Source organism: Trichomycterus rosablanca, chromosome 20, assembly GCF_030014385.1.
Source record: "Trichomycterus rosablanca isolate fTriRos1 chromosome 20, fTriRos1.hap1, whole genome shotgun sequence".
Lineage (NCBI taxonomy): Eukaryota > Metazoa > Chordata > Actinopteri > Siluriformes > Trichomycteridae > Trichomycterus > Trichomycterus rosablanca.
The window spans coordinates 4,483,711-4,510,201 of record NC_086007.1 but is presented as its reverse complement, the minus strand read 5'-3'; the positions used below and the strand labels follow the sequence as shown (position 1 = coordinate 4,510,201).

The 26,491-nt window shown below is 38.8% G+C and overlaps 1 protein-coding gene across 1 annotated transcript; it reads right to left on the bottom strand.

Moving 5' to 3' along the window:
* Nucleotides 1–213: 213 nt before the first annotated feature.
* dclk1b (doublecortin-like kinase 1b) lies at nucleotides 214–26,447 on the bottom strand. Its single transcript, XM_063016368.1, has 16 exons — nucleotides 26,395–26,447; nucleotides 24,488–24,845; nucleotides 20,796–21,142; nucleotides 14,105–14,204; nucleotides 13,630–13,743; nucleotides 9,064–9,158; nucleotides 8,510–8,597; nucleotides 8,072–8,241; nucleotides 7,815–7,934; nucleotides 7,471–7,617; nucleotides 6,322–6,455; nucleotides 6,062–6,139; nucleotides 4,829–4,925; nucleotides 4,323–4,403; nucleotides 4,120–4,233; nucleotides 214–489 (listed from the first exon to the last, which is right to left on the bottom strand). Exons 2-16 carry the CDS (start codon nucleotides 24,831–24,833, stop codon nucleotides 283–285), a joined length of 2,238 nt encoding a protein of 745 aa, XP_062872438.1. The 5' UTR covers nucleotides 24,834–24,845; nucleotides 26,395–26,447; the 3' UTR covers nucleotides 214–282.
* Nucleotides 26,448–26,491: the final 44 nt, after the last annotated feature.

Genomic DNA, 26,491 nt, shown 5'->3' with positions numbered 1-26,491 from the left:
AATGTAATTAAAATACATAAATAAATAATATTCAGGCCAATACAGTAATACTGTGCTTAATGTTTGTTTAAAATAATAAATCTTAATAAATAAGTAATTAAATCATTTAGTAGTTTTCAGAAATTGCTGTGCTGTCTAATCTCACCCCATATATTTATAAATCTAGCTTTCTACATCGTCTTTTGTAAAACTTAACAGATCAAAACATGCAAACTGGAGTTTATTTCTTAATCTCAGGTCATAAACCACTCCAGATCTCCTTGCTTCTTTGACACTGGTTGGTTAGAATGGTGAGGTTGGTGAGCGTACGGTGTCTGCAGAGCTGGGCGACAGGTCCTCCGACTCTGAGGTGAACTCAGCAGGGGAGAGGCTGGGGCTCGCTGTGGGGTTAGTCAAGAAGCTTCTGTTTGGGGAACAAGTGGTGGTCAGCTTCACATCCTGGTGGCGTCTTCGTCTGAAAACCTGCCTCTCCTTATCAAGAGCGGTGGTCTAAACAGAGAGCAAAAAAAACCAGATCTTCTCATCAGAGGTGTAGGAGATGGTGGAGTGTAGGTCTATCAGTACTTTGTTACTGGTGTTACGCTGATCTCTCACACACACACTATATGGACAGAAGTTTTGGGACACCCCCTCAAAGTTTTAAATGTATGTACTGTATTTCAGTCACAACACAAAAGTTGTAATGTTTGTTTGTTTATTAGAATTTTAACGTCATGTTTTACACTTTTGGTTACATTCATGACAGGAACGGTAGTTACTCATTACACAACATTCATCAGTTCACAAGGTTTTTAATCAAACACAGTCATGGACAATTTAGTGTCTCCAATTCACCTCACTTGCATGTTTTTGGACTGTGGGAGGAAACCGGAGCACCCAGAGGAAACCCACGTGGACACAGGGAGAACATGCAAACTCCACACAGAAAGGACCCGGACCACCCCACCTGGGGATTAAACCAAGGACCTTCTTGCTGTGAGGCGACAGTGACTTCACCGTGCCGCCCCAAAAGTTGTAATAAATTAATTACATAAAATAAATTACATGCATTCAACTTTGCAGCAACAGTTTAGGGATGACCCTTTCCTAATCCAGCATGACTGTGCCCATGTGCACAAGCAAGCTTTATTAAGAGCTTGACCTCAGCCTCACTGAACGGCTTTGGATTGAACTGGAACATCAATTGAGGCTTTATTGACCAATCAGTGGCCAGTCATAAAAATGCTTGCTCTCTTGTACTACTAAATGGGCACAAATTCCCACAGACTTCAAAGTCTTGTGAAATGCCTTCTCAGAGGAGTGATTGTTATTATAGCTGAAAACACTACACAGAGGTCACTTAGTTTTAGTACAATTTGCTTTGGGATGTCCATCAAGCTCATGGTCAGGTGTCCAAATACGTTTGTCAATAATGTGCTCAGGGTAAAAAAGCCAAAAAATGTGGCTCCTGGCGTTCAGAAATGCATCTGCCTTCTATGAAGCCTACACCAAGACAATGTCTTGTCAAAAATTAAAAAAATTTTGACAATGTCAAAAATTAAATGACCACACCAAGGCGTACACATACAAAGCAAACGTTGCACTAGGGTGTGGCAGTAAAGCAGTATGCACATAGCCAGCTCTGTACCATCAAGCCTGAATGTAACATGTACCCATTGCTTTTGGTAGTGAGTACACATTCCATTCCATCAGAAGTTTAAACTGAAAGTTGCTAATCAGATGAGCAATGTCGGGTGCAAACAGAGCACTATGACAATGACAAAAGCAATGAGAAAGCTCATGAAGACCGCCAGCACATTGCCATGAAAACTCTGTAAGCTGGCACTGCAGGTTGGCATACCTTATCCAATACATCCCTGGATTTGGGGAGTAGTCCAAAGAACCTGATCGCTTGATGGAAAAGCCTTCGTCTGGCTGAGCAGAAAGAAATGGGTGCAACACTTTTCACTGTAGCATTTTAGTTCATAAAATCATATTGAAAGCATAATTCATTCATCCATTCATTGTCATTGTGCCTATCCCAGCTTTTCAATGGGCGCAAGGCACACAGTAACACCCTGGACGGGACGCCAGTCCATCGCAGGGCAGACAAACATACTAACATACACACACACACACACACACTCACTTATAGGGCAATTCAGTGTCTTCAATTAACCTGACTACATGTTTTTGGACTGTGGGAAGAAACCGGAGCTCCTGAAGGAAACTCACTCAGACACGGGGAGAACATGCAAACTCCGCACAGTAAGGACCCGGACCTCCCCGCCTAGGGATCGAACCCAGGACCTTCTCGCTGTGAGGCGACAGTTCTACCCACTAAGCCACCATGCCGCCCATATTGAAAGCATAATAAAAAAAATTATATATTTTAAATATTAACTACCTCCCACCCAGGGCAGTTTAAAGCATCCAATCAATTCAATCAACCCTTCCAGGTTTTTTAGAGGTGTGACCAAACCGTGCATAAAACTATGGCCTCAAGCTTAAAAAATTAATGCCTTTTTATCTTGATAAATAATAATAAAACATCTATTTATATGAAAACTAAATATATAAAAATACATGCTGTTAAATGCATAAATACACGGTATGGCCAAAAGTATTTGGACACCTGACCATGAGCTTGTTAAACATCCCATTTTAAACACAAATGGCATTACAATAGAGTGACCTCTGTGTGAATTTGTGCCCATTCACTGATGCTGGTCAAGAAAGCCTCAACTGATGTTCCAGTTTATTCCAGAGCTGGTCAGTGAGGCTGAGGTCAGTGAGGATCTGTGCAGTAAACTGGAGTTTCTTTAAATCAACCTTTTCTTCGTGTCTTTATAGAGCTTGTTTTGTGCACAGGTGCTGCAAAGTGGGAAGCACAGAATTTCCTTTACATAATAGATTTATTAGACCTGTAAGCAATCGTTGGGTGTCCCAATACTTTTGTTCAGTATTGTGAAGTGAACTGTGAACAGACAAGGGAGCAAATATGCAAGTGGTCCTATGATGGATTGGTAGCCTGTCCAGGATGTTTTTCTGTATGCACACAGTGTTTCTATGCAGCATTTACCCACCACACCTATGCCGCCAGAAACACTGGGTGCAAGACAGGAACACATTCTGGACAGGCTGCCAATCCATCACAGGAAACTGAAGTATCTGGAGGACAGAAGTGGATAACATGCAAAGCTTTATAAAGACAGGGATATGAGGTATGAGGATGAAGTACCAACTTTACCAGCTGTGCCATTGTGTCATCTTTAAATCCTTTATAATTTTCTACATTTGCATGCTTGATTAGCTGGTATTGATTTGGGGCTTGCTATGTAAGGCCCACTTTAGCTAAAGCTTAGTCAGAATGTTTAATGTAGTCTGTTCAGTTTGATTTTCAAAACCTCCAGGACCATCCAGGATCTTAAAATATCTGTGCACCATATTATTGCACACACACACACACACACCAGATCTGTGTGTAAGACAAATGAAGGTGTGTTTGTAGGAAGTGTGAATGACTGGCTGATCGTCCCTGACATTAATGCCAACAGTTAAAGCAAGCAAAAGCAGAAGCACAGATGAACAGCTCAACAGCATACACACTATATGTCCAAAAGTAAATGAACACACCTGAGACCATGAACTTGTTGAACAGTTTATTCCAAAATCATGGACATTAATATGGATCTCTCATTAATATGGGGGCTATAACAGCCCCCACTCTTCTGGAACATGTCTAACCATGTCCAAACCATGAATCTTGCAAGGATACTTGATTTCAATAAATAGGAGTGTGTTCACATACTTTTGGCTATGAAGTTTATATGTAAGTAATTCAGCATAAACAATAAAAAGTAAAGATAAAGGAAGCTAAGGCAATGCAAAGACATAAAGATGATCGTTTAAGAAATGGGGTGACATAGTAAATCAAAAACAGATGACAATGAGAAGCCACACATATATAATGCTGCTGTCACAAATTACATGATGCATTTCATAAAACTGGTGGTTTATTGACCAACCTTGATATAAAATTAAACAATGAAAGTTTCAGTAAAGGTTAGCAATCGAAGTGTAATAAACAGAAGCAGTCTGAGATGAAGACTAAATAGAAAAGTTGTGAAGTTGTCTTACTGTTATAACAGAGACACCGGGCGCTGTGCTGCTGGCTTTAGGACCGGTATTAAAGTGCTTCTTTAGCTTTCCAGCTACAGACAACTGGTGATCATTCTCCGACAAGCCATCATCCTGCAAAGAGGGGTTCATTATTGATAACGGAGTGTGTTTTTAGCTCAGGATTTATAAACAATGTTGCTAAAATAAAGCTAAGTGCTTACATTGACCCACGGATGGTCCAACACCTGCAGAGCTGTGTATCTCTGGTCAACTTCCACCTGTAGCATACACGTAATGAGCTCCTGTAGAAAGAGAAAGAGCAGCATGTTCATGGACTCATGTTCTAAAACAGTCCTAAAAACACTGAGCAAACAGTCAATCAAGTTTTCATGTAATCAGTGGGAGCAGAACAGTAATACACCACAGATAATATGCCAGTCTATAGGGTGCCAATTGCAGCCCCACACTGCCCCCAGACACAGTCAATCATGCCTGTATGAAGACTCCCAACAGGCTGATAGCACTGCTGTGACCTGGATCCCTAAAGTAGGGGGGTAGCAGTTTATCGCAGTGCTACTCAAGCACCCTAATGTAAAACCCAGGCAGCTAAAACAGCTAAAATAATTATACACTATAAATAATAAAAAAATTAAAATCGATATCACTAGATGACTCATTTAGTCACTCATGCACACAAAAAAGTATCATTACTGCAGCTTTGCATTACCTTAGCAGTGTCTGACACATTTTCCCAGTATGGAAGAGGAAAATCCAGCTGTCCTGTAAGAATCTGGTCAAACAGCACTTCCTGATCTTCACTGCTCCTAAAAACACAAGGATACACAGTTTTAATCAATTTATGTTGGTCCTGTGAGTTACATGCACTATATTATCACCCAAGGAAGCCCGAACGCAAAATTAGACACTCAACATGTACAATCATTTGTCCTTAGCAGTAGACCACAATACTAACATACATTTACGCAAATGTCAAGCAAGCACTGCCAAAGCAATGCTCAGTTTATTCACCTCCACATGTATGTCTGTGAACAGACCTCTGTAATAAACATAATAAACTGCTGTGGGTCCAGACTGACTGACCCTCACCTGAGTGCCATCATACATACTGTACATAACGCTAAATGCTGAACATTCTTAAAGTCTAGTCTAAATGTTTTTTTAATACAATGGGTATTCTAAGTTCTCTAAGCAGGGGCTTATGGCTGATGTGTTTTCCACAGGTATCCACTATCCATAATCCAGATTTCTTTATCTTTTGAACCTTTATTTTCACTATATACTACATACAAAGTGAACCAAAATGCAAATACTAGTAAAACTGTTGTGCACAGTGTCTAATCATCTTACAGTTGCACTGTCCATAGCAAACAGAACTACCCATAGTTTTTAAAGAGACAGTTATCAATTACCACGTCTAATAACGAAGCCTAATATAAGGTCTAATATTAACAAATGTAGCATTAAATAACACCAAACATAATGAACACATAATCCAAATATAAATATGACCTAAAAATAAGAAATAAAATTCTTCATTGTCTACATAATGCTCTAAAGATTTTTGCTTACATGAAAATCGAACTACCAGTCTAAGTGTATTTTCCCCCATTATAATCTTGCAGAAAAATAAAAATATTTAATTATTTAATAATTAAATGATCATAAATAATTGTTAAAAAATTAAAGAATTAATTATTAAACGATTAATATATTATTTTAATAATTATTATAATGTTATATATTATAATAATATTATAATTATTCATACTATTGATATTTATAATTATGAATAAATGTGTCATATTTAAAATTGTATATAACAGTATTTATATCAGATTAGAGAATTGGGTTTTTATTTTTACACAACCTAATAGGAATGTAACATAAAGCTACTCCACAAGATCATTTCAGGTATGAACAAGAATGACGTCTGTCGTACCCACGGAACGGTGGAAATCCACAGAGCAGGATGTACGTGATGACACCAGCTGCCCAGATATCAACCTTAAGGCCATAACTACAACAAAAAGAAACAGTAATTAGTCAGGTTAAAATACTGGAGCTGCCGTCTCAACCATTTTCTACTGTAAGAAAAGACCATAAATAACTGGTTCTGGTTATTTATAATTATAAATAAAATTAAAACTGTAATGTGGTACACTGGGACCATCAGAAAAGAGAAGGTCACGTGTGACTTACCCCCTCTCCGCAATGATTTCTGGTGCTACATATGTCGGGGTGCCACATACGGTGTACAGCGGCCCGTCTACCACCGTGGCCAAACCAAAATCACCCAGCTTTAAAGATTTACTGCCATCATGATGCTCGTAGACCTTAAACACACAGATATAAACCGTGAATTGATTTTACTGTAAACAATATTGCAACACGAAACATGTAGGGTAGATCTCGATTAGAGCTTTTAACTGTAGTCTGTGGGTGATCTGATGAGGTAACAGGGTGGACTGATTTAGAAACCCACCAAAAGCTTTCCACCTCCACACCACTCGCTCTGTATTTCTGTCTCAGTAGTGTAAATGCTTCAGGGGGAAGAGATGATTTAAAATGTTGTCTGAATGCCATACATATTAAGCTTGCTATTATTCTAAACTTTGTTTATTGGTTTTGTTACCTTACTATTAAATCATTATTAATATAGCAGAATGGATCAGTTGACCCATCACAGTGATTCGCAAAGTGTGTTGTAAGCAAAAGCACCCTCAGGTGGCATGCCAGATATCAACATAAAAAGACAAATTCGCTTTTGGATTCATTGTAATTAAACAGTAACTTATGTATTTTTCATAATATAAAATGTAGCCAACCACTTCTTTTTACCTGCATGAGGGGATCACACAGGGATCAATTTCTCATACAGAGAGTCATGCACTTATATCCATTATTTCCAGTCTCTGAGCAGGTGCCACTGACCAGCCAGCAGAGGCCACAGCTGCAACAGCAGCAAAATTATGTCTGTGTAGGTGCCCGGCTGGCCGATAGCAGAGCTGAGACTGAAAATCTGGAGCTCAAGATCTCAGCTGTGGTGGACTAGCGTGATTATTATTTTTTTATTTGCATTTGCAATGTCACTTTAGGCGGAGCTGTAGTCAAGTTCAAGTTTACTTTATTTGTCACACATACACAATATAACATGCAGTGAAATGAATATACGTCTGTCAAGTACCAAGAATTAAGGATACAGAACATACACAGTACACAGATGAAGTATATAAAAATATACAAGCATATATGTAATACAACCAATATGTACAATGTTATTTGGAGTCTTTGGTTTGATCAGACATGGTCTAGTAACCAATGTGTTTTATAATGAAATGAATTTCTCACCAGCAGATTCTCGGGTTTGATGTCTCGGTGCACAACGTTGAGGGTGTGCAGGTACTTGATGGCACTGGCAAGGTTATATAGCATACCACTAGCATCCCGCTCTGTGTATTTATTGGTGGATGTGATGGCATCAAAGAGGTCACCACCCTGTCAATATAAACAGACCATCCCCAGCCCATCATCAAGCACAATACTTTACATCACATGATTACATCTTGTTTTGTGTCAAGTCTTGTGCATTTAACACATTGAATAAGGTAGACAAAGGTAGTGAAGGTACCTAAACATGTAACTCAGTGCAGAAATTGTAACACTATTCGGAACACAGGTATAAAACACTGTACCTTGACCAATTCCATGACCAGGTAGAGCTCACTGTAGGTGTCCATCTCCTCAATAAGCAGAACGATGTTGGGGTGTTTTACCCTCCTTAAAATTGAAACTTCATTCTGGATCATATGCTCCTGTACACAACACAACAACACATTCATGAACAGTTCTTATTGTGCTACAGTCCCAAAACCTGCTATGACATACATGTGATTTAAAAGTGACATTCCTTAGCTGTAAACTTTGCTTCCTGAGGGTGGTTGTATCTCACCTTGCCTCTGCATTTGCTCTTGTTGATGATTTTGAGAGCGTACTCTCTGCCGGTGGATCTCTCTACACACTCCCTCACTACTGCGAAGTTTCCATCTCCAATCATCCTTCCCACCTTGTACCTTTCTGCTATAGACGCAGGAACCTGAGGACCTTCCTCCACCCCCTCAGCTACGGAACAGAACATGAACAAGCTTGATCTATTTACAGTGTTCTGCACATAAATTATTTGAATCAGTTTGATCAAATACATTTTCTGACCAACAAATATTTTTAAATATAAAGTATTTACCCCATTTACTCCCCCATTTCAATTCAACTGGTGGGTCCAGTTTCCCAAGAAAACATTGTGCACAAGGCAGCAGTGCACCACGGACAGGGCGCAGTTCATGTAAATGCTATATTAATGTCTAAGAAATAAAGTTAAAATGTCACTGACCTTCACTGGCAGGACCATCACCCTCATCCATGGAACTGCACACTTTGGTCGAGGCCAGAGACAGTGATGAGCTGCTATGCTGAGAACTCTGCCAAAGAGTAAAAGTGTATTAGCACAATCTGTTTCAAAATGTAAAAAAATCTGCATAAAAGCTACACCAAATAAGGTAAGTGCACCAAAATGATATGCTGTGGTGACCAAACAAATACAGGAGCAGCTTAAAGAAAAAAAAGAAAATCTTTTCTATTCTATTAAATTCAATCTATTCTATTATTCAATTTATATTCAATCTCTCTTTATTCAATACTTTGCAGATGCCCCCTAGGCAGCAAATACAGCTTTTTTTTATATATCTCTACAAGCTTCCATTGGTCTTCCACTAGTCTCCCATTAGCAAATGGTTTGAAGGATATAAGAAATGTACTTTTATGAAGCTTTGATATCATTTCAATTTGGTCTGTAAACACTTTCAGAATAGTAAACTTTTGAAAAAATGATCATCTCTGGGAAGAAAAAAAACAATCAAGGATGGAATTTTGATTGGGAAGTGTTACCCGTCTTCTCCGTAGGCTGGCTGGGCTGGTGGAAGATGGGCTCGGGGATTTACATGAGCGGGGAGTGGATAACTGACTTCCTGCTGTTCCATTAGCTAAGAACCAAAAGAAAAGTTTAAGTTCAGATGAACATTCATTAATTCAATGTGGATATTTTAAAATTCAGAAATACACTGCAAATTGTTTATGTAAAGCTCTTTTACGACCAATACACATATCTATCTATCTATCTATCTATCTATCTATCTATCTATCTATCTATCTATCTATCTATCTGTCTGTCTGTCTGTCTGTCTGTCTGTCTGTCTGTCTATCCATCCATCCATCCATCCATCCATCCATCCATCCATCCATCCATCCAGTTATTGAAAGGTTTTTGAAAGAGTTGGAAAAATAATATTTAAAGCTGAATATAAAATTAAGCGTCCAAACTGTATTTAGTAACATTGTTAAATACATCAAACCGTAACATATTTAGAATACTTTTAACATACATTTCTAAAACGAAAATACACTATAACACTATTTTAGTTGTTTTGAGAGAAGCAACCCAAGAGGATTCAAAGAAGCAACAGTTCCACTGTGTTAACAATATTAACATCAATATACAATCTAAATGCTCACTTACAGAAGCTTAATGAACAAACAATATACAATCAGTATTACCTAACAAATATTTATCCTAAATACGATGTGACCAAAAGTTACCATAAACTTGTGGTCATTTAATTTTCAATCATGAGCATTAATATGGAAATACCATCATGAAGAATCATGAGATCTAGATCTTACCAGCTCCACACGGCAGTGAGGTGTTAGATGGATGTACTACTGCTGCTGCACTCATGTTTCCTGTGAATGTGTTTGTGATTTCTGTGAATGAATCGAGCTGCTGAGTGATCAGTCAGTCATACCGCTGAACGGCCCTGACGTCAACACCAGCATCAGCAAGAGGAGGAGGAGCTGCTGAGCAGCACAATAAGAACTACAAAACCATTTCATCATGAGCTAACCAGTGCAGACATCTGGCAGGTGTCATTATTTTTTCATAACAGTGGCTGTGTAACTAAGTTGAAGGTGATAAGGCATCCTTGACTAAGATTTAACCAAGTTTTAACTCCATCTATAAGTCAGACTCAGCTGTAAAATGGATTATTTTTCTAAATAAATCTTTTAAATGTCTAAGCTGAGAAGCAAAACAAATAACGTGTGCGGAAATAATTGAGTTTGTGTCTGCGGCATGCCGGACCACATTAAATCATCAGCTCTGCTGTCTTCTTCAATGTTTTAGAATTACGCATGAGCAAAGATGGAAAGTGCAGCATGCTATTTTTTGCTTAGAAACACTAACATCAAACTCATACCTGCTCAAGTACAGCGCTGGAAAAATGTCCTGTTCTGATTCCCTCTGTAATTGCTTCTGGTAAGATATTGTTGCTATTGTTACTTTATAATAAAAGTGCTACCAGTTGACCAAAGCAGTAAAAGTGCTGTTTATATGGCAGCACATATACTAAAATTGGAATGATGCAGAGAAGATTTTTGGTGCTGGCCGTGTCTGTATCTCTGTGCCATCGTCTTCTCCTGAGCTCAGCAACAGAAGTATTCTATTCTATAAAGAACTTGTCTACAAGCATGTGGAATGTATGTTAACTAGATGTTTTTCATTTCAATTTTAAATTATGTCGACATACATTCTCGTTTACATTTACAACACTAAGCAGATGCTTTTATCCAAAGCGACTTACAATAGCAGCTGATACAATGCAAGCAATTGATGATTAAGGGCCTTGCTCAGGGGCCCTGCCGTGTTAACTAGGCAATGACGGTGCTTGAACCAGGGAGCTTCTGATTACTTGCTTGTATGCATCAATAAATATTTTTACTTTGTTTACTGAGACTTTTTGTACATTTTCACTCAATGCTATTCACATCACCATAATACGTTTCAACATGAGGGGGTCAAATATTTCCGATTGCAACTGTATGTACTTTTTAATAGGCACATCCTATTTATTAGGGCACAGTCACATCACCAAATCAATCATAATCAATAACAAGAAATTACAAGTCTTAAAGCTGAGAAACATCACTGCAATGACAAGCATGGGTATGTAAATTTACCTCTACAGTACTAGCATGGGAAAAACTCTGAGCCCCCATTGGAAGCTGACTGAATGTCCTAATCTTAATCACTAGATAAAGATGAATTTATTTACGACAGCAGCAGAATACACAGTGGAAACTAGTTGATAGAACCGATCATAATAAATACATTTTCCCACTGCATCAGGTCTCTAAGCATGAAGCTGTTGAAAGGGTTTCATTGCGTAAATCTGGTGTACTCCACCTCCCACTCAACACCAGATGCAACCACACGGGCCCCTCTCCAGAGACCCTTATCTTATGCAACATGTTTGACCTGACCTGATTCAAACAAAGCTGATTCACCCACAGGATATTCAGGTTTTAATCAATTTGCCATGCTGTTGTTTACCTGATTAAGATTTACACAGATTTACAGAAAACCAGTAATAATAATGGTGAATGGTGCCACAGCCAATAAAATCATGCATCAGAATATCTGACACACCCTTTGCACAGCCTCATTAATTTTTGCTGTGGATTCCGCTCTACCCCATACCAAAAGTACTTAGATCTAGTAACTGGAGAGTCCATTAAAATGTTTACATAACATTTACATTTTCAGCATTTAGCAGACGCCTTTATCCAAAGCAACTTGCAATTGAGACTGTATACACTGCAAGCAATTGAGGGTTAAGGGCCTTGCTCAAGGGCCCAACATGGGAAACCTGGCAGACGTGGGGCTTGAACCAGTGACCTTCCAGTTACTAGTCTTGTACTTTTAACCGCTGAGCTACCACTGCCCTACAACAGTAATGTAATTTTTTCCTAATCTATTTATATTTACATTTTCACTTCTTTCAACTTACAGTACTGTGACAGTTTACAATCTGAGCAATTGGGGGTAAGGTTCTTGCTCAAGGGCCCAACAGTGGCAACCTGGCAGTGGTGAGGTTTAAACCAAACTTACTGATTACTAGTCCAGTAACTTAACCACTAAGCTACAACTGCCCTCATGTATGATGTTTGTAAAATGTATACTTTTAACTTGTGCCATCAGTCTGGAAAAGCCCTCCTTTTTTCCAACATGTCTGTGCCTTTGTGCAATTAAATGAGGTCCATATAGATACTGGTTGATGTGTTTGAATTGGGAGAAATCCAGTGGTGTGCACAGAGCCCTGACATCAACATTGTTAAACCCCATTGGGATGAATTGGAACATCATTTGTGAGCCACTGTTTCCTCGTGCAGCATCAGTGGCTGACCACACAAATGCTCTATTACTAATATAAAGGACATGAGGTGCCTTATACTAATGCCCATGGTTAATTAATCTGATAGCTTATCAATATCTTATAGTCAGGTGTCCATAAACTTTTAGCCGTATAGTTTTTAACCCTATAACACTTCTTCTTCCCCATGACTCAGGAACACATCCTGTTTACTTCTAACGGTGCACAGTAACATTTTCATGAGCTCACAGAACACACAGAACACTTCTATGTGGAACTAACCCAGACCTTTCTGAGAATCTGGCTTACTGCTGTGTTTTGTTCACAGATCCATTATTAGGGAATCAATTTGAGCAATGAAGTGTGCAGAATAAAAAAAAAACACAACTTTATATCCTGCAAGCCACATTGCAACAACAAGTACCCGAGTTAAGCTTTGTTTTGATGTTTGTTGTCCTAGTTGAAGAGCTGTTAGAAATGAACTGGCAGCGGATGCATTCCGGGAACACCAACTAACAGACGATGAATCACGATGCTTTCAAAACAAACAGGGAAATAAGAAGAGAATATATTTCAATACAACTCTGTACTATGTGCACTTCTGTACCTAATGTGTTTGCACAGGATACCAGTGACACATATCATATAGCCAAAAGTATGTGGACACCTCTTCTAACCAGTGGGTTCAGGAGTTAAACAGACCCATTTCTAACAGCTGTGCACAATTAATGGTCTAAAATTGCTTTTAATTTGTTGCAACAGTTTGGGTAAGAAGCATTTAAGATTCCAAGTTTGGTTTTATTATTATTATTTTCTTTTTTTGGTGCTCTAGTGGTACAGTGGCAAATTACATTAGCCCACTACTGCTGGGATCCAGGGTTTGAATCCCCGAATTCCCAGTGGTGCTATCAACCAGTACCCATCATGACTCTGACCAGTAAAGCAGTGGTAAAAAAAACAACAATTATTATTATTATTATTATTATTATTATTATTATTATTATTATATTGTTATCATTTCATTATTATTATTAGTAGTAGTATTATTTTATTATTATTATTTTATTTTTATTATTATTTTGTATTATTATTGTTATTATTATTATTATTATTATTCATTCATTCATTCATTCATTCATTCTTTTTCTTCATCTTATTATTATTATATTATCATTACTCTTGTTTGCAGGAAGAATGAACATACACGTTAGTGTTGTATAACACAGTAATACTACAGTTTAAACTTTACCTGAGCTGTTGGAAACAGGCGACTTGCTTCTGTGTGAAGCTCCACTGCGAGGAGAGCAGCGACCCTGCCACGTTGAGAGCCGACCATAAGAATTTGATTTGGTCATCCTGCATTCTGAAAGAGACACATAAGGGCATGAGAGAAAATGCAATGACTGTGACCTTAAACAAATGTACATATTTACTGTATAAAAGACTTTACTAAAGCATTTTAACTGTGGCTTCACAACACCATAAACACACACAACAGGATTCTTACTCATAGATAGAGCATACGATTACAAACCAATAATTGATGTTTAAGGCAAAATTACAACAAAAGCATACTATTTTCATACTGGAACACGCACAAACTGCAAAATGCTGCTGTTTTTGTCAATGAAATGTGACAATCAGCTACCAAATGATTAAAATCTCACCAAAAAATGATTAAAAATGATTGAATATTATTTTAATATAAAATAAATGTATCTTACCGTTTTCATCCAGTAGAAAATCATCCTGATAACGAAACTTTTCTGGTCCACAAGCGATGAATATATCATCCTCACCAAAAAAGTCCTGAAGACACGACACCTGCAAACATTACACAGTAAAGATTCTTATTCAGTATTCATTTGTTTGCATTATTATATTTTTATTCTTATTCAGTATTCATTTGTTTGCATTATTATATTTTTAATGCAGATTTTTATAAAACCTGTTTGTGGGGTGTCACAATTTACAGTCAGTTTATTTGCTAAAATAATGTGGTCTCTCTAAGTTTAAGTCCCACAGTAAGTAAATAATTAAATAAATATTTGAGCTTTGTGATGTGACTAAACTGCAGAAATAATTATTTAAGAATGACCGTTACATCGGAGTCATTTAGAGAAACATATGAAGACTAAATAATGTAGTTGCAAAAGAGTTTTTGTTAAAGAGACCTTCGTTACCAACATTAACATCTCTGGTATCTAATCAAACCCTGATTAACACAAAGTACACAAGGAGTACAAAGGAAACCCAGGCAAACACAAGGAGAACATGTCCAATGTATAAGTCGACAGCTTATTCGTTTTATAATCTTAGCATCTTTTATAATCTTAGCAATGAGTGTGGCTTTGTGCAATTGTGAAGGATGTCCACATACTTATGGCAATAGAATGTGTGTGTGTGTGTGTGTGTGTATATTATTATACCAGTGATCATGTGGTTTGCAGAGATACATTAAGTGTTATAAATACATGTGTCTTATTATAATCATGTTTCTATCACATGATGCCCACAGACAATGGCATTTGTGGCTTATTTAATTGGTTTAAATGATGTTTACAGGAAGTAACGATGTACACATGAGCATGAATTTGCTGTTGGTAAGTTTTAACATGGTGACATCTAGTGGATGGATCTTAATAAGAACACTCCTCAAGCTTTTATATTCTCTCATCAGTTGACAGTTTGTGATTAGTGGACGGTGTTGGTTTTATATTTTAAAGTAGACAATTATTCTCACTGACATTAAGCTGTTTAAAAATGCTTTGATACACTCCCATCCCATGTTAGTGTTCATGCAGTGCTGAGAATTGTCAACCTCAAAATATTTGGTCAGTGGGTTTGTACGAGTCACATTTCATAAACGAATGAGTAAAATGTAATGCAAAGCTGTACAGAGCAGTACAGGGGCTAGAGTTGGTTATTTCATAGCCACAAAGTGCTTTAATATGGTTGACCATGATGGCCAATGAGGGTTCATACGTGGTGCAGCAGTCTCTTAAGCTAGCCCACCACTGCTGGTGTCTAGGCTCCAACTCAGCGGTGCTAACAGCCGATAGGGGATCTACACAGACATGATTGGCTATGTATTAACCTTACACATTTTTATTAAATTGCTCAATCTTCCCCCCATCCTTTACCCTCTTAAAATAATGTTTATTTTCGAAGGCATGTCTAATAGGTCCAGTATAATAATCAGTCTTTGCTGAAAGATTACATAATGTAAAACTTATTTCAATTCAATCTTGACAGCAGTCCATAATCTCCAGTGTGATTTTATATTTTCTTCCTTAAACTATTTCAAAACATTATAGGAAATTGTTTTGACTACTTGATATTAACAAGTAATATAAAACCAATAAACAGGTTAAGCAGTCAAGCATTTCTGGTGTCCACTCCTGTGAAAGTAAATGCAGTCAGTTGTTTGGTGCATGTATAATTGATTTGCTTGAGTTAAAGTCCATTAGAAGTCCATTATATCTGACCCTGACCCTGCTCTGTTTTAACAAGCGCTCCCAGTGATGAGCAAAGCAGATAAAGTGATAAGGTTCCATTTTATGAGTTGCATAAGTTAGAATAATTTTTTGCAAGTAATGCTAAACAAAAATGTCTTAAATGCCACATAAAAACACGTTAAACAAAAAAATCTTATTTCTATGTTGAAATGGGCAGTATTTTGATGTAATACTGCAGTACTCAGTACAAGAAGTTTTCTACATACAAATCTTTAACTTGCAAACTTTCAAAAATATGAATGTATGTGTCTGTTTAAAGTTTGTTTAAAATAGGTATAAAAGTAAAAATGGCACTGAAATTTGGTGGCAGTGCGGGAAGATAGTTCATGTCTCTGCTGCTTGATGGTGTACAGAATGGCACGCTTTAGGTAAATAGTTGTCAAGTGTGGGCTTTTGCTATAGTGTTTGTCCTCTTCAGTGTATTGTAGCTACTATTTTTTACCAGTACTGCACCCAAACGATGATTTTTTAAAACTATTTTAGACCTGATTTATTATACTGTATAATTCATTTCTTACACCTGTTAGCAATTGTTTGAAACACATGAACTAAAAAAAATAGAAGAGGTGTCCCAATACTTTTCCATATAGTGCAGATATAATGGTATAAACCAGGACAGAGGTGTCCTGGTTACCCAGAATATTTAAACCTCAGCTGTTCAATTGGATGGTAATTTTTGACAAGCAGGCAGTAACAGTTCCACTCAGAGAGCGTCTGGGTGCACCAGATGTAGCAGCTGTTTCTGATTAAATTTCAATAAGTGTGAGAATCAGTCATGAAAATGTCCAGACATTCACAATCAGATTATGGATAAGAACCAGGGCCAGATGCTTGGCCGAACCAACATTTGGTTCATTTACCTGCCACCTGACTCATTACATAAACCAACAGAGGGCAATCCAAAGCAATAGCTGTGTCTCTGGGGACCATGGGCATGTTCATGAGCAAATTCATTCAGAATGACAGACTGCTGTGACACCTGAGCACTAATCCCCACTGTTAAGTATAGATGAGGACATGTAATGTTGAGGCATTGTAGACAATGTGGCATGATGTACCAAAAAAAGAAAATGGTGCTCTGGGGGTGCAATGATGAATTACGCTAGCTCACAACCATTGGGATCGAGTGTTTGAATCCCTAGTGGGTTTATCAGCCGATGGGGTGTCTACATACAGGCGTTATTGGCTTGGGGCACCACAGTGGATTGGCGTCCTGTCGGGGTGTGTTACTGTATTGCACCCACTGTCAAGTCTGCTCAACAAGCTTCAAGGTCATTCAGTCAGCATCATTAGAAGAGCAATCTTATCAGCCCTCAGCCTCTCTAATCAGCCAAAGCAAACCTTCTAGTCCATGCAGTAAGGAGTAAAAGGGCCGACATCCGCTTTGAAGAGCTATAAATTCAGATCTGTAGCACTTGTACAGTGTAATTATTCTGAACACATCCATCACCAAAACCATTAAGCTCAGAGTGCACTGACTCGTCATTATATGCTAAACATCAGAGTGTTTCTGACCAAAGAGTGCATATTCAACAATGAGTAGGGCCCTCCTAAATTCACAGGAAAATGTGTCACACTTCACGGCAGTCACTAATTTACACTCTACATTAATCTACAAATTACACAGCTACACCACACAGCACAGTCTTCCTCAGTGGTTGAATGTAAACCTAGAACCTCCAGCGACGGTCTCAAAGATGAAAATTCTTCACCCCCACAGAATCGGTTGGGAGTTTTCCAAAATTCACTTACCCGAGTCGTGTTTTTAGCTGCTGTACGCTTCAACATCTTGGACATTTTGACTAACCGATTGCTAACAATTGCTAGGACGCCTCATAGTGCAAATTAACCAGTAAACGTGAGGCACTTGAACGGTACACGAATAAAACAACGTTAAATCGCTAAACACAAACAGTAAAAGTTTGAAGTTCACAGCAAATTGCATATTACACAGGAAATGCTCATTTCACAGTCTGTGACAAGATTTAGATAGGACCTTATGCTATTGCTATGGCTAAACAGCACAGTGAATCACAACAGAAATTAAGAACGTTTCAGAGAATATCTCCCAGACGTTGGATGCCAAGGTGTTTCATGTGGTTGAGTTCAGGCTCTGTGCAGACCACTGGAGTTCCTTCACACCACTGAAATGCACTACAGTACAGGTGTGCTATTACTGAAAATGTGCTAATCGGTCACAAAGTGCTGTAGCAAAATGGCTCTTGTGCCTCTACAGAGGGGCCTGTAGTGGTCATGTGACATCAGTACTACTGCACCCCCTCTGCAGCACAGACTGTTGCCTAGCAACCGCCTTCAGAAACCTTATTCTCAAGTCGATGGGGGGGAAGAGAAATATGACCACGCCTCCTAAAATGGACCACCATATTGAGAGAGGAAAGTACATGTGCCGTCTGTACATGTGAAGAAAGCTCATGGTGAAAGGACTATGTGTTACGTTCGATTATTAGTCTCTACGTTCATCATATAAAAATCTGAGACTGATATCAGTGGTGACTGATTAACCTGATCGGTAATACAAAACATTTCTGTTATTTTCACATCCACAAGATAGATAATCTTGTTATAAAAATGTTAAGGTCTTAACAGATTCACTATATGACAAAAAGTATTTGGACACCTGACCATGAGCTTGATGGAGTGACCTCTGCCACTCCTCTGAGAAGGCTTTTCACAAGAGTTCAAGTAAGTCTGTGGCAATCTGTGCCCATTCAGTCAATAGAGCATTAATATGGCTGGATACTGATGTTGATCAAGAAAGCCTCAAATGATGTTCTAGTTCATTCTAAAGCTGCTCAGTGGGGTTGAGGTCAGGACTGTGCAGGACACTGGACTTTCTTTAAACTGAACATTTCTTCACGTCTTTATAGAGCTTGCTTTGTGCACAGGGGCACAATCATGCTTTTTCCCTAAAAAGCACTTAATTTATTTTATATAATTGATTATTACACCTGTTAGCAATTAATGAGGCTAAAACACAGTAAATAAAAAATTTGAAGGGGTGTCCTATTACTTTTGTCCATAACATAACAACCAGTAAATGGTGCCAATTTATCACAGTCCAACTCACTCTCACATTAACTTACTTAAACTTAAAAGCATTTAAAAGCAGTCCATTTTTTCATATTTCTGAAGTACCTGGAGTACTTTAGAGTACCTGGAGTACACCACGGGAACAATACAAACCTGCACAGTCATGCTGGAACAGGACAGGGTCTTCACCAAAGTGTTGCCACAAATGATTTGTTTTATATAATTAGTTTCATACTTCTGTTAACAATGGGGAAATACCTGGACTGCTTTCCACCTACTTCTGGACATCATGTGTATGTTAATATGTTGAGATGCAGAATTGGGTGATGAGAGAGAGAATGATGAGCTACTGTGCCTGCAGCGAGGGCAGATTACCGCTCAGTCTGATACTGCAGAGAAAAGGTCATTATCCACAATATGGCTGCCACCCTCTGGTTGAACTCACAGCTTTTTATTTCTCTAGCAGTGTGTCTATTTGTCCTCCTCTATCTTAGTGAGGTGAGTACGCCTTATCTGTGATTTTATGCAACAATGTGAGTATGCAACATTTGATGAGATGTATACGGCACAACATTTTAAGTGGCAACAAATCATATTGAGTTCCAGCCTCCTCAGACTGGAACTGCTCTGTCTCTGTCAGGGTCGTGTCAGGGGACCACCAGATGCAACCCCAGCCACAGTGATTATCAGGTGAAAAACCTGCATGTTTTACCCTTGTCTCTGTGGGTTTTCTTCTGGTACTTTGGTTTTCATTCATCACCCAAAAACAAGCAAAGGGTGGATTAGCTGCTATACACTGCCTCGAAAGCTGGCCTCCCCAGTCACCTGATCTAAACCGAACAACTTACTAACTTTATTTCATGTTAATTTAATACTAATGACTGACGTTTAACACAGCTGGTACCATCTTGTTTATTTAAAGAAATGCTTCAGAACAACATTTTAAGTGGCAACAAATCATATTGGGTTCCAGCCCCTCAGACAGGAACTGCTCTGTCTCTGTCTCTGTGGCTGGTCTGGCTTCACACAGTTCAAAATATCCAAATATTTCCTATCAATCATAAACATGATAATGCTTTAAAAACACGTAATCCAAACGAACACTTGTTTCTTCACTTTTTTCCTGCAAGTATCAACTGTTGATGTGACTATAAAGACAGTTTGGTGTTGAACAGGGCTGCGAACATTATCTGCCAAATCTCTGAAGTAAGGCAGAACACTTGGAGATGAAGAGAACATGAGGACACTAGTGGAACACTGTACAGCTCTGCATGAGGGGAGCATCATGACCCGTTTAGGCTGCCGATGACTTATAAACAGCTTCACCTTAGAGAAAACCAGGCCGTGTATACAGGTTGCATACCAGAGTGACACAGCAGAACAAAGATACGCTGGATTTCCTGTAAACAAAACTATCATTCTGGATTTTGGCAGCAGTTATGTTTCCTGTAGTAGGTGCTAAGGAAATTTTGGATTATTCTGGGATTTATTGCATTAATAGACTATTGGCTTAACATCTAGACCTGGCCATTCCAAAACATCAGCCAATCTGTTACTGAATTGTATTTTGATTTGGTCATTCTGTATTAGTTTTGATAGTTTTTAAACTTCACTGACTCAAACAGATGGTTTAGCTTTAAGACAACATAAGTTTCTTTAGATTTTTTTCTTGTTGGAAAAGTCTAACTAGTTAAAACACTAACTGGTGATTAGCTTTAAAGTCAGTGAGTCATTTTACATGTAGGCTTCAAATGAATCTTCAACCTTGGACAAAGCACAACTAAACCCCCCTTGAAGATACTAACCCTAGTACAAGCGCTCTACTAGTAGCTCCACTAGTACTCACCAGTTTGCCATCCACCGTGTATAGTCTTTTGACGGCTCCGGTGTCGAGCTTGATGGCCTCCGTGACGTCGCTGAGAACCTGCTCGAATGTGTGAGCTGTTTTCTTGTTGAGGAGAATACGGACAGCTTTACGAGGCTTCACTCCGCTCCTGACGATGGTCACCAGCTTGGGCCGAATAAAATCTTTGTACTCCCTGGTATCCAGTGCGCTGGCCTTAGCACTGCCCAATGAGGTAGGTATGCGAGAAGATGCAGTGGTCTTCACATTGACTGACCAGTTGGGATTGACATTCTTGGTGTAGTCTAGTTTCTTAAAAGGTTCGATAGATCCACATACGTAGCTCTCACCTGTAACACAGAAAGGTGTGTGAAGACCTTGATAGAGTTGTCTGGTTGCTTTATACTGGTCAGGGTTGTTTTACATTTACAGTATTTAGCAGCCACCATCATCCAAAGCAACTTACAATGGCAGTGCAAGCAACTGAGGGTTTAGGGCTTTGCTCAGGGGACCAATAGACGCAACCCCAGCCACAATGATTATCAGTCTATTAGTCACTATTAGTGCCTCTTCTGGTACTCTGGTTTTCTTTCACCACCCAAAAACTAGCAAAGGGTGGATTGGCTACTATACACTGCCTCGAAAGCTGGCCTCATCAGTCACCGGATCTAAACCGAACCACATACTTTATTTTATGTTAATTTAATACTAACCAGCCTTTGACTAACGACTGACATTTACCACAGCTGGTGACACGTTGTTTCTTTAATTAAATGCTTCAGTGGGAAAGAATGTCTTATACAAACATGTCTTAATTTCCTTTCCTTTGATCCTAGAACGGAGGACATAGAAAATAAGGAAAGAAATCAAGTAAAGCAGGACCCACCCATTCCTAACTACTTTCTTCTAGGTTGCAAGGAAAGAAAATGGAGACACAGTACTTAAGGCTGAACGTATTTGTAAAACGAGATGTCCTTGCTTACTAAAATATTACTTCAAAGTGATGTTACGTATTCACTTGGATGTTTAATAGTTTAATAGGGCCAGTGATAGCTCAGTGGTTAAGGTACTGGACTAGTAAACAGAAGGTTGCCGGTTCAAGCCCCGCCACCACCAAGTTGCCACTGTTGGGTCCCTGAGCAAGGCCCTTAACCCTCAATTGCTCATTGTGTTCAGCTCATTGTGTAAGTCGCTTTGGATAAAAGCGTCTGCTAAATGCTGAAAATGTAAATGTAAATAGCTAGCAAATTCCTAATTTGTCTGAGCGCATTTACAGAAACTTGGAATCCTCTAAGATATCCAGCTGTCAAATTCTGGGTCACGGATTGAAGAGCATAGGAAATGAAATTGTATTAATTTGTTTAATGTATTTGCAAAAATAATCTAATAACACACTGCACATGCTTAAGAGAATAACCAGTCAAGGATCATTTTCCACATTCACCCTGGCTGCTAATGCTCTGAATCTGAATAAATGTCTGACCTAAATATTCTTGAAATCCTCGACTAAAATGCATATTGTCTTATTTCCTATCAAAAACAATTCTGACAGTTTTGAGACTAAGCGACAACACTGCTAAGAGTTTATAAAATGTACATTTTCAGTTTTAAATGCAGTTTTAAATGCTTGATTTTTGGTTGTTAACATATTTGACCTTGGCATCAACTTATCTAACCAGCATTATTAATTCTGCAGAAAATCATTCAAATTAACTTTATGATTTTGAATTCAACAAATAAAGCCTGGCCGGCTGATAGCATGACTGAGATTTAAAACCAGATCTCAGTGGCACCACCTGAGGACCCATAATCTAATAGTGTGACTAGTAATGATTTTTAAATTACGCAGTATGAACATTCACACTAGGGTGGCACAATGGCTCTGTGGATAGCAGTCACCTCACAGTAAGTAGGTCCTGGGTTTGATTCCCAGGATTCTGTGTGTTGCATGTTCTCCCCATGTCTGTGTGGGTTTCCTCTGGGAGCTTCAGTTTCCTCCCACAGTTCAAAGACGTGCAGTCAGGTTAATGACTGTGTTTGACATTAAAACTGATGAATCTTGTGTAACCAGTAATTATCTGTCCTGTCATAAATGTAACCAGTGTTTAATACATGATGTTAAAATCTTAATCAAATAAAATTCATTCACACTAACAGCTCCTTACAAATCAGGGGTTTGGTGAATCTGGTGCAGCCCAAATACAACTATTATAATACAATGGGTGCAAACCAGGAAAAAATCTGTTGTAGTGCTTTGTGTGTGTTACACCGATGTATTTAAATTAAAGTAGACTAACACTGCATGACAGTTAAATCAGAGTCGTTCTGAAATATTTATGAACACCAGAAGAGGTCTCTGTTTGAGCCATATGGAATCCATTTAGAGCGGCACTAAGAGCTCACAGGACAAACAAATGATTACGTTCAACATGAGTGCAACATGAATTATTCCTACAGCTCTACTTAAGTCCAGCCAAGACACAATACATCCTGTAATTCTATAATACACTTTATATGGACAAAAGTATTGGGACACCTTCTCTAATTACTGAATTCATGTGTTTCAGCCACAACAATTGCTAACAGATATTATATGCTTCCAACTTTGCAGCAACAGTTTAGGGAATGATGTTCTCTGTTCCAGCATTATTGCGCCCTTGTGTACAAAGCCTGTCCTATAAAGACATGAAGAAACTCCAGTGGCCTGCACAGAGGCCTGACCTCAGACCCAATTAACAGCTCACTCACTCACTCTCACTCACTCACTTACTTTCTTAACTGCTTATCCAATTAGGGTCGACAAAATTATCTACACCATATGACCTTAAGTATTTGGACACCTGACCATGAGATTATTAAACACTCACTCACTGGGTGCTGGAGCCTATCTCAGCTTTTCAATAGGCGCAAGACACACAGTAACACCCTGGACGGGGCGCCAGTCCATCGCAGGGCAGACACACATACACACACCCATTCACTTATAGGGTAACTCAGTGTCTCCACTTAACCTGATTGCATGTCTTTGGACTGTGGGAGGAAACCGGAGCTCCTGGAGGAAACCCACACAGACATGGGGAGAACATGCAAACTCCACACAGAAAGGACCCGGACCGCCCCGCCTGGGGATCAAACCCAGGACCTTCTTGCTGTGAGGCGACAGTGCTACCCACCAAGCCACCGTGCCGCCCCTTTTAACAGCTTTGGAATTAATTGGGGTATGAAACATCAATTGAGGCTTTCAACATCAACATCACTGCTCAGCCATACAAATGCTCTTTTGACTGAATGGACACAAATTCCCACAGATATGGTCAAAGTCTTGTGAGAAGCCTTTTCAAAAGAGTGGCTGTTGTTATAGCTGAAAAGATCACACAGTAATCTCATGGTCAGGTGTCCAAATACTTCAATACTACATATCGTGTAGATCACTTTTATATTTAATGTTATACGTTAATTATATTTTAAGTTAAAACTTGACGAAAAAACTTTTAGGGTGGAAATACATGTTCATACAAGATTTCCAATTACCTTTATTATTCTCCTTGAAGCTTTCATATATAGTCTTAAAGACAAGACCACTTTAATTGTATTATATATATACATATATTTATGGTTTAATATTCTTAACAAACATAGTGGTGACTGTTATGTTCATAATAAAGTTGAAAAGTGCATTTTTATGTAACCCTCACCTTCCTCCAGCTGCTCCATGCTGGTGATTCTTACAGACCCATCGACTGTGTGTATGGTTCGAACCCCATGTGGAAGGTTGACGCTGTCACACAGAGAGCGTGTGAGGTCAGCGAGAAGGGCGTCGAAGGACCTGAACCTGTCCCGGGAGATGGCGTACACGATGCCTTTAAAGTGCCGGTCGCCGTTGCGGTAGAAGCGCACCTTCTTGGCCTTCTTCTCTGAGCTGAGTGCCTGGAGGGTGCGAACACGGCCAAGGCTGCAGTGGGCACTGTGTGCTGGACTTGGAGGTAGCCCTCGCCTCGACCTTCGACCTCTGTTGCGCTCGTCAAAATGCTCCAACTCCATTTCGGTCAGAATCTGGATGGATAAATGATTTATTGAGAGTTAGTGGGCTTACACTTGTCCATTTTTATTTTGTAATTAAAACCATAGTCATCAGATTTTCTATTCCTTTAAAACAATGTGGTTTCTAACAGCAGAAATGTGTAGTACGATTATTTACAAATAAATAGAAATTAGGTATTAGAAAATAGTGATGTCACTGTGTGTATTGCGTATGAAGAAAACTCCACAAAGAATCAATATTTGCAACATAACCTAGGAAGTAAAGGAGAGTAGCCAATCCACATTCTGGTATGAAAATACAGAGAAAAAAGCCATGCAGTCGTGGGGAGAAAATGCAAAATCTCTCTTGGGCCCTAAGGGGTCATGTTGGTGTATAGACACCTGACTATCAGCTGAACCATCATCCACACATATTTTAAACCTTTTGCAACAGAGCGGTGCCCTGAACCTGGTTTTACGATATACCAACAGCTATAGCGGACAGTGGTAGCCTATTGGGTGGAGCATTGGGTTTTCAATTGAAAGCTTAAGAGCTGGAATCCCAGGCTTTGCCGTGCAGCCACTGTTGGGCCCTTAAGCACGGCCCTTAACCCTCTTGGCTCCAGGGGTGCCATACAATTTGCTGACCCTGAGCTCTGACCCCAGCTTTCAACCAAGCTGGGATATGTGAAGAAAGAATTTCACTGCACTGTATGACTGTATATGTAGATATGACAGATAAAGACATTCCTCTATTCTATTCTATTCTATTCTATTCCAAAGCACTGGACACACAGAGACTTTTGTTCAGGGTAAAGCAGTTAATGAAAATGTCATGAATAAAGATTTAGAACTTAATGTTCATATTCATTGAATTAAATAATGGTTGGAGGCATTTTATGATAAATACGTAGGGTGTCCCTACAGTCTGGACATATAGGAAATATCACTAACTATATGTTTACTAAAATACACACACATACATATTGCATCACAAATAGTGGATTAATATTCTAATTAAATAAAATGTTGTTAAAAATATGCATTTTGCCTATATGCCCAGACTTTAGGGACACCCTGTATATTTTCCATACTACTACTAGTACTAATTATTATTATTACTATTATTAGTGGTACTAATGAACTGTCCAAATACCTGCCATCAGTGGGTAAACTATTTATTTATCAATTTATTATTATTATTTGACTATGCACTATAAATAGAGGCTATACCAGTTGTACCAGGTCAGGTTAGTCAATTTATTGATCCAGTTTAAGCCAGTCATGCCCAATAATGGACGTCTATGTATGTCTGTATGTATGTCTCTGGTCCAGTGCTCAGTAGAAAATCTCAGTGTTGGATTAACACCTGCATTGCTAAGTTGCAATATAATGTTCAATATAAACAGTAAATTGAAAGTGTTAAATCAATATTACATGCCATCCTAATGAAAGCATCTCACAAAAGAAATGAATGCATGCATCAATGTTTCGTCCATCACTCGCATCATCCTGCATGAGACACGATAAATGAAACACGACCCTAATAACAGAATGAGACACGTTATATCAGACAACATACCGTGTGCTGTATATCCAGTCTCTTCCAGATGTGCCCTCGGTGTTAAAATGCCATTCATCCGCTGCGGGTGGGGCGCAGGACCACGCGCGTGCTCTCT

Coding starts and splice junctions, on each gene's coding strand:
- dclk1b (XM_063016368.1), bottom strand. CDS start 24,833: ATGGAGTTGGAGCATTTTGACGAGCGCAACAGAGGTCGAAGGTCGAGG. Junction 13,744..14,104: donor TTTTCTACTGGATGAAAACG/GTAAGATACATT, acceptor TGTCTCTTTCAG/AATGCAGGATGACCAAATCA. Junction 4,926..6,061: donor GGATTTCCACCGTTCCGTGG/GTACGACAGACG, acceptor TTGTGTTTTTAG/GAGCAGTGAAGATCAGGAAG.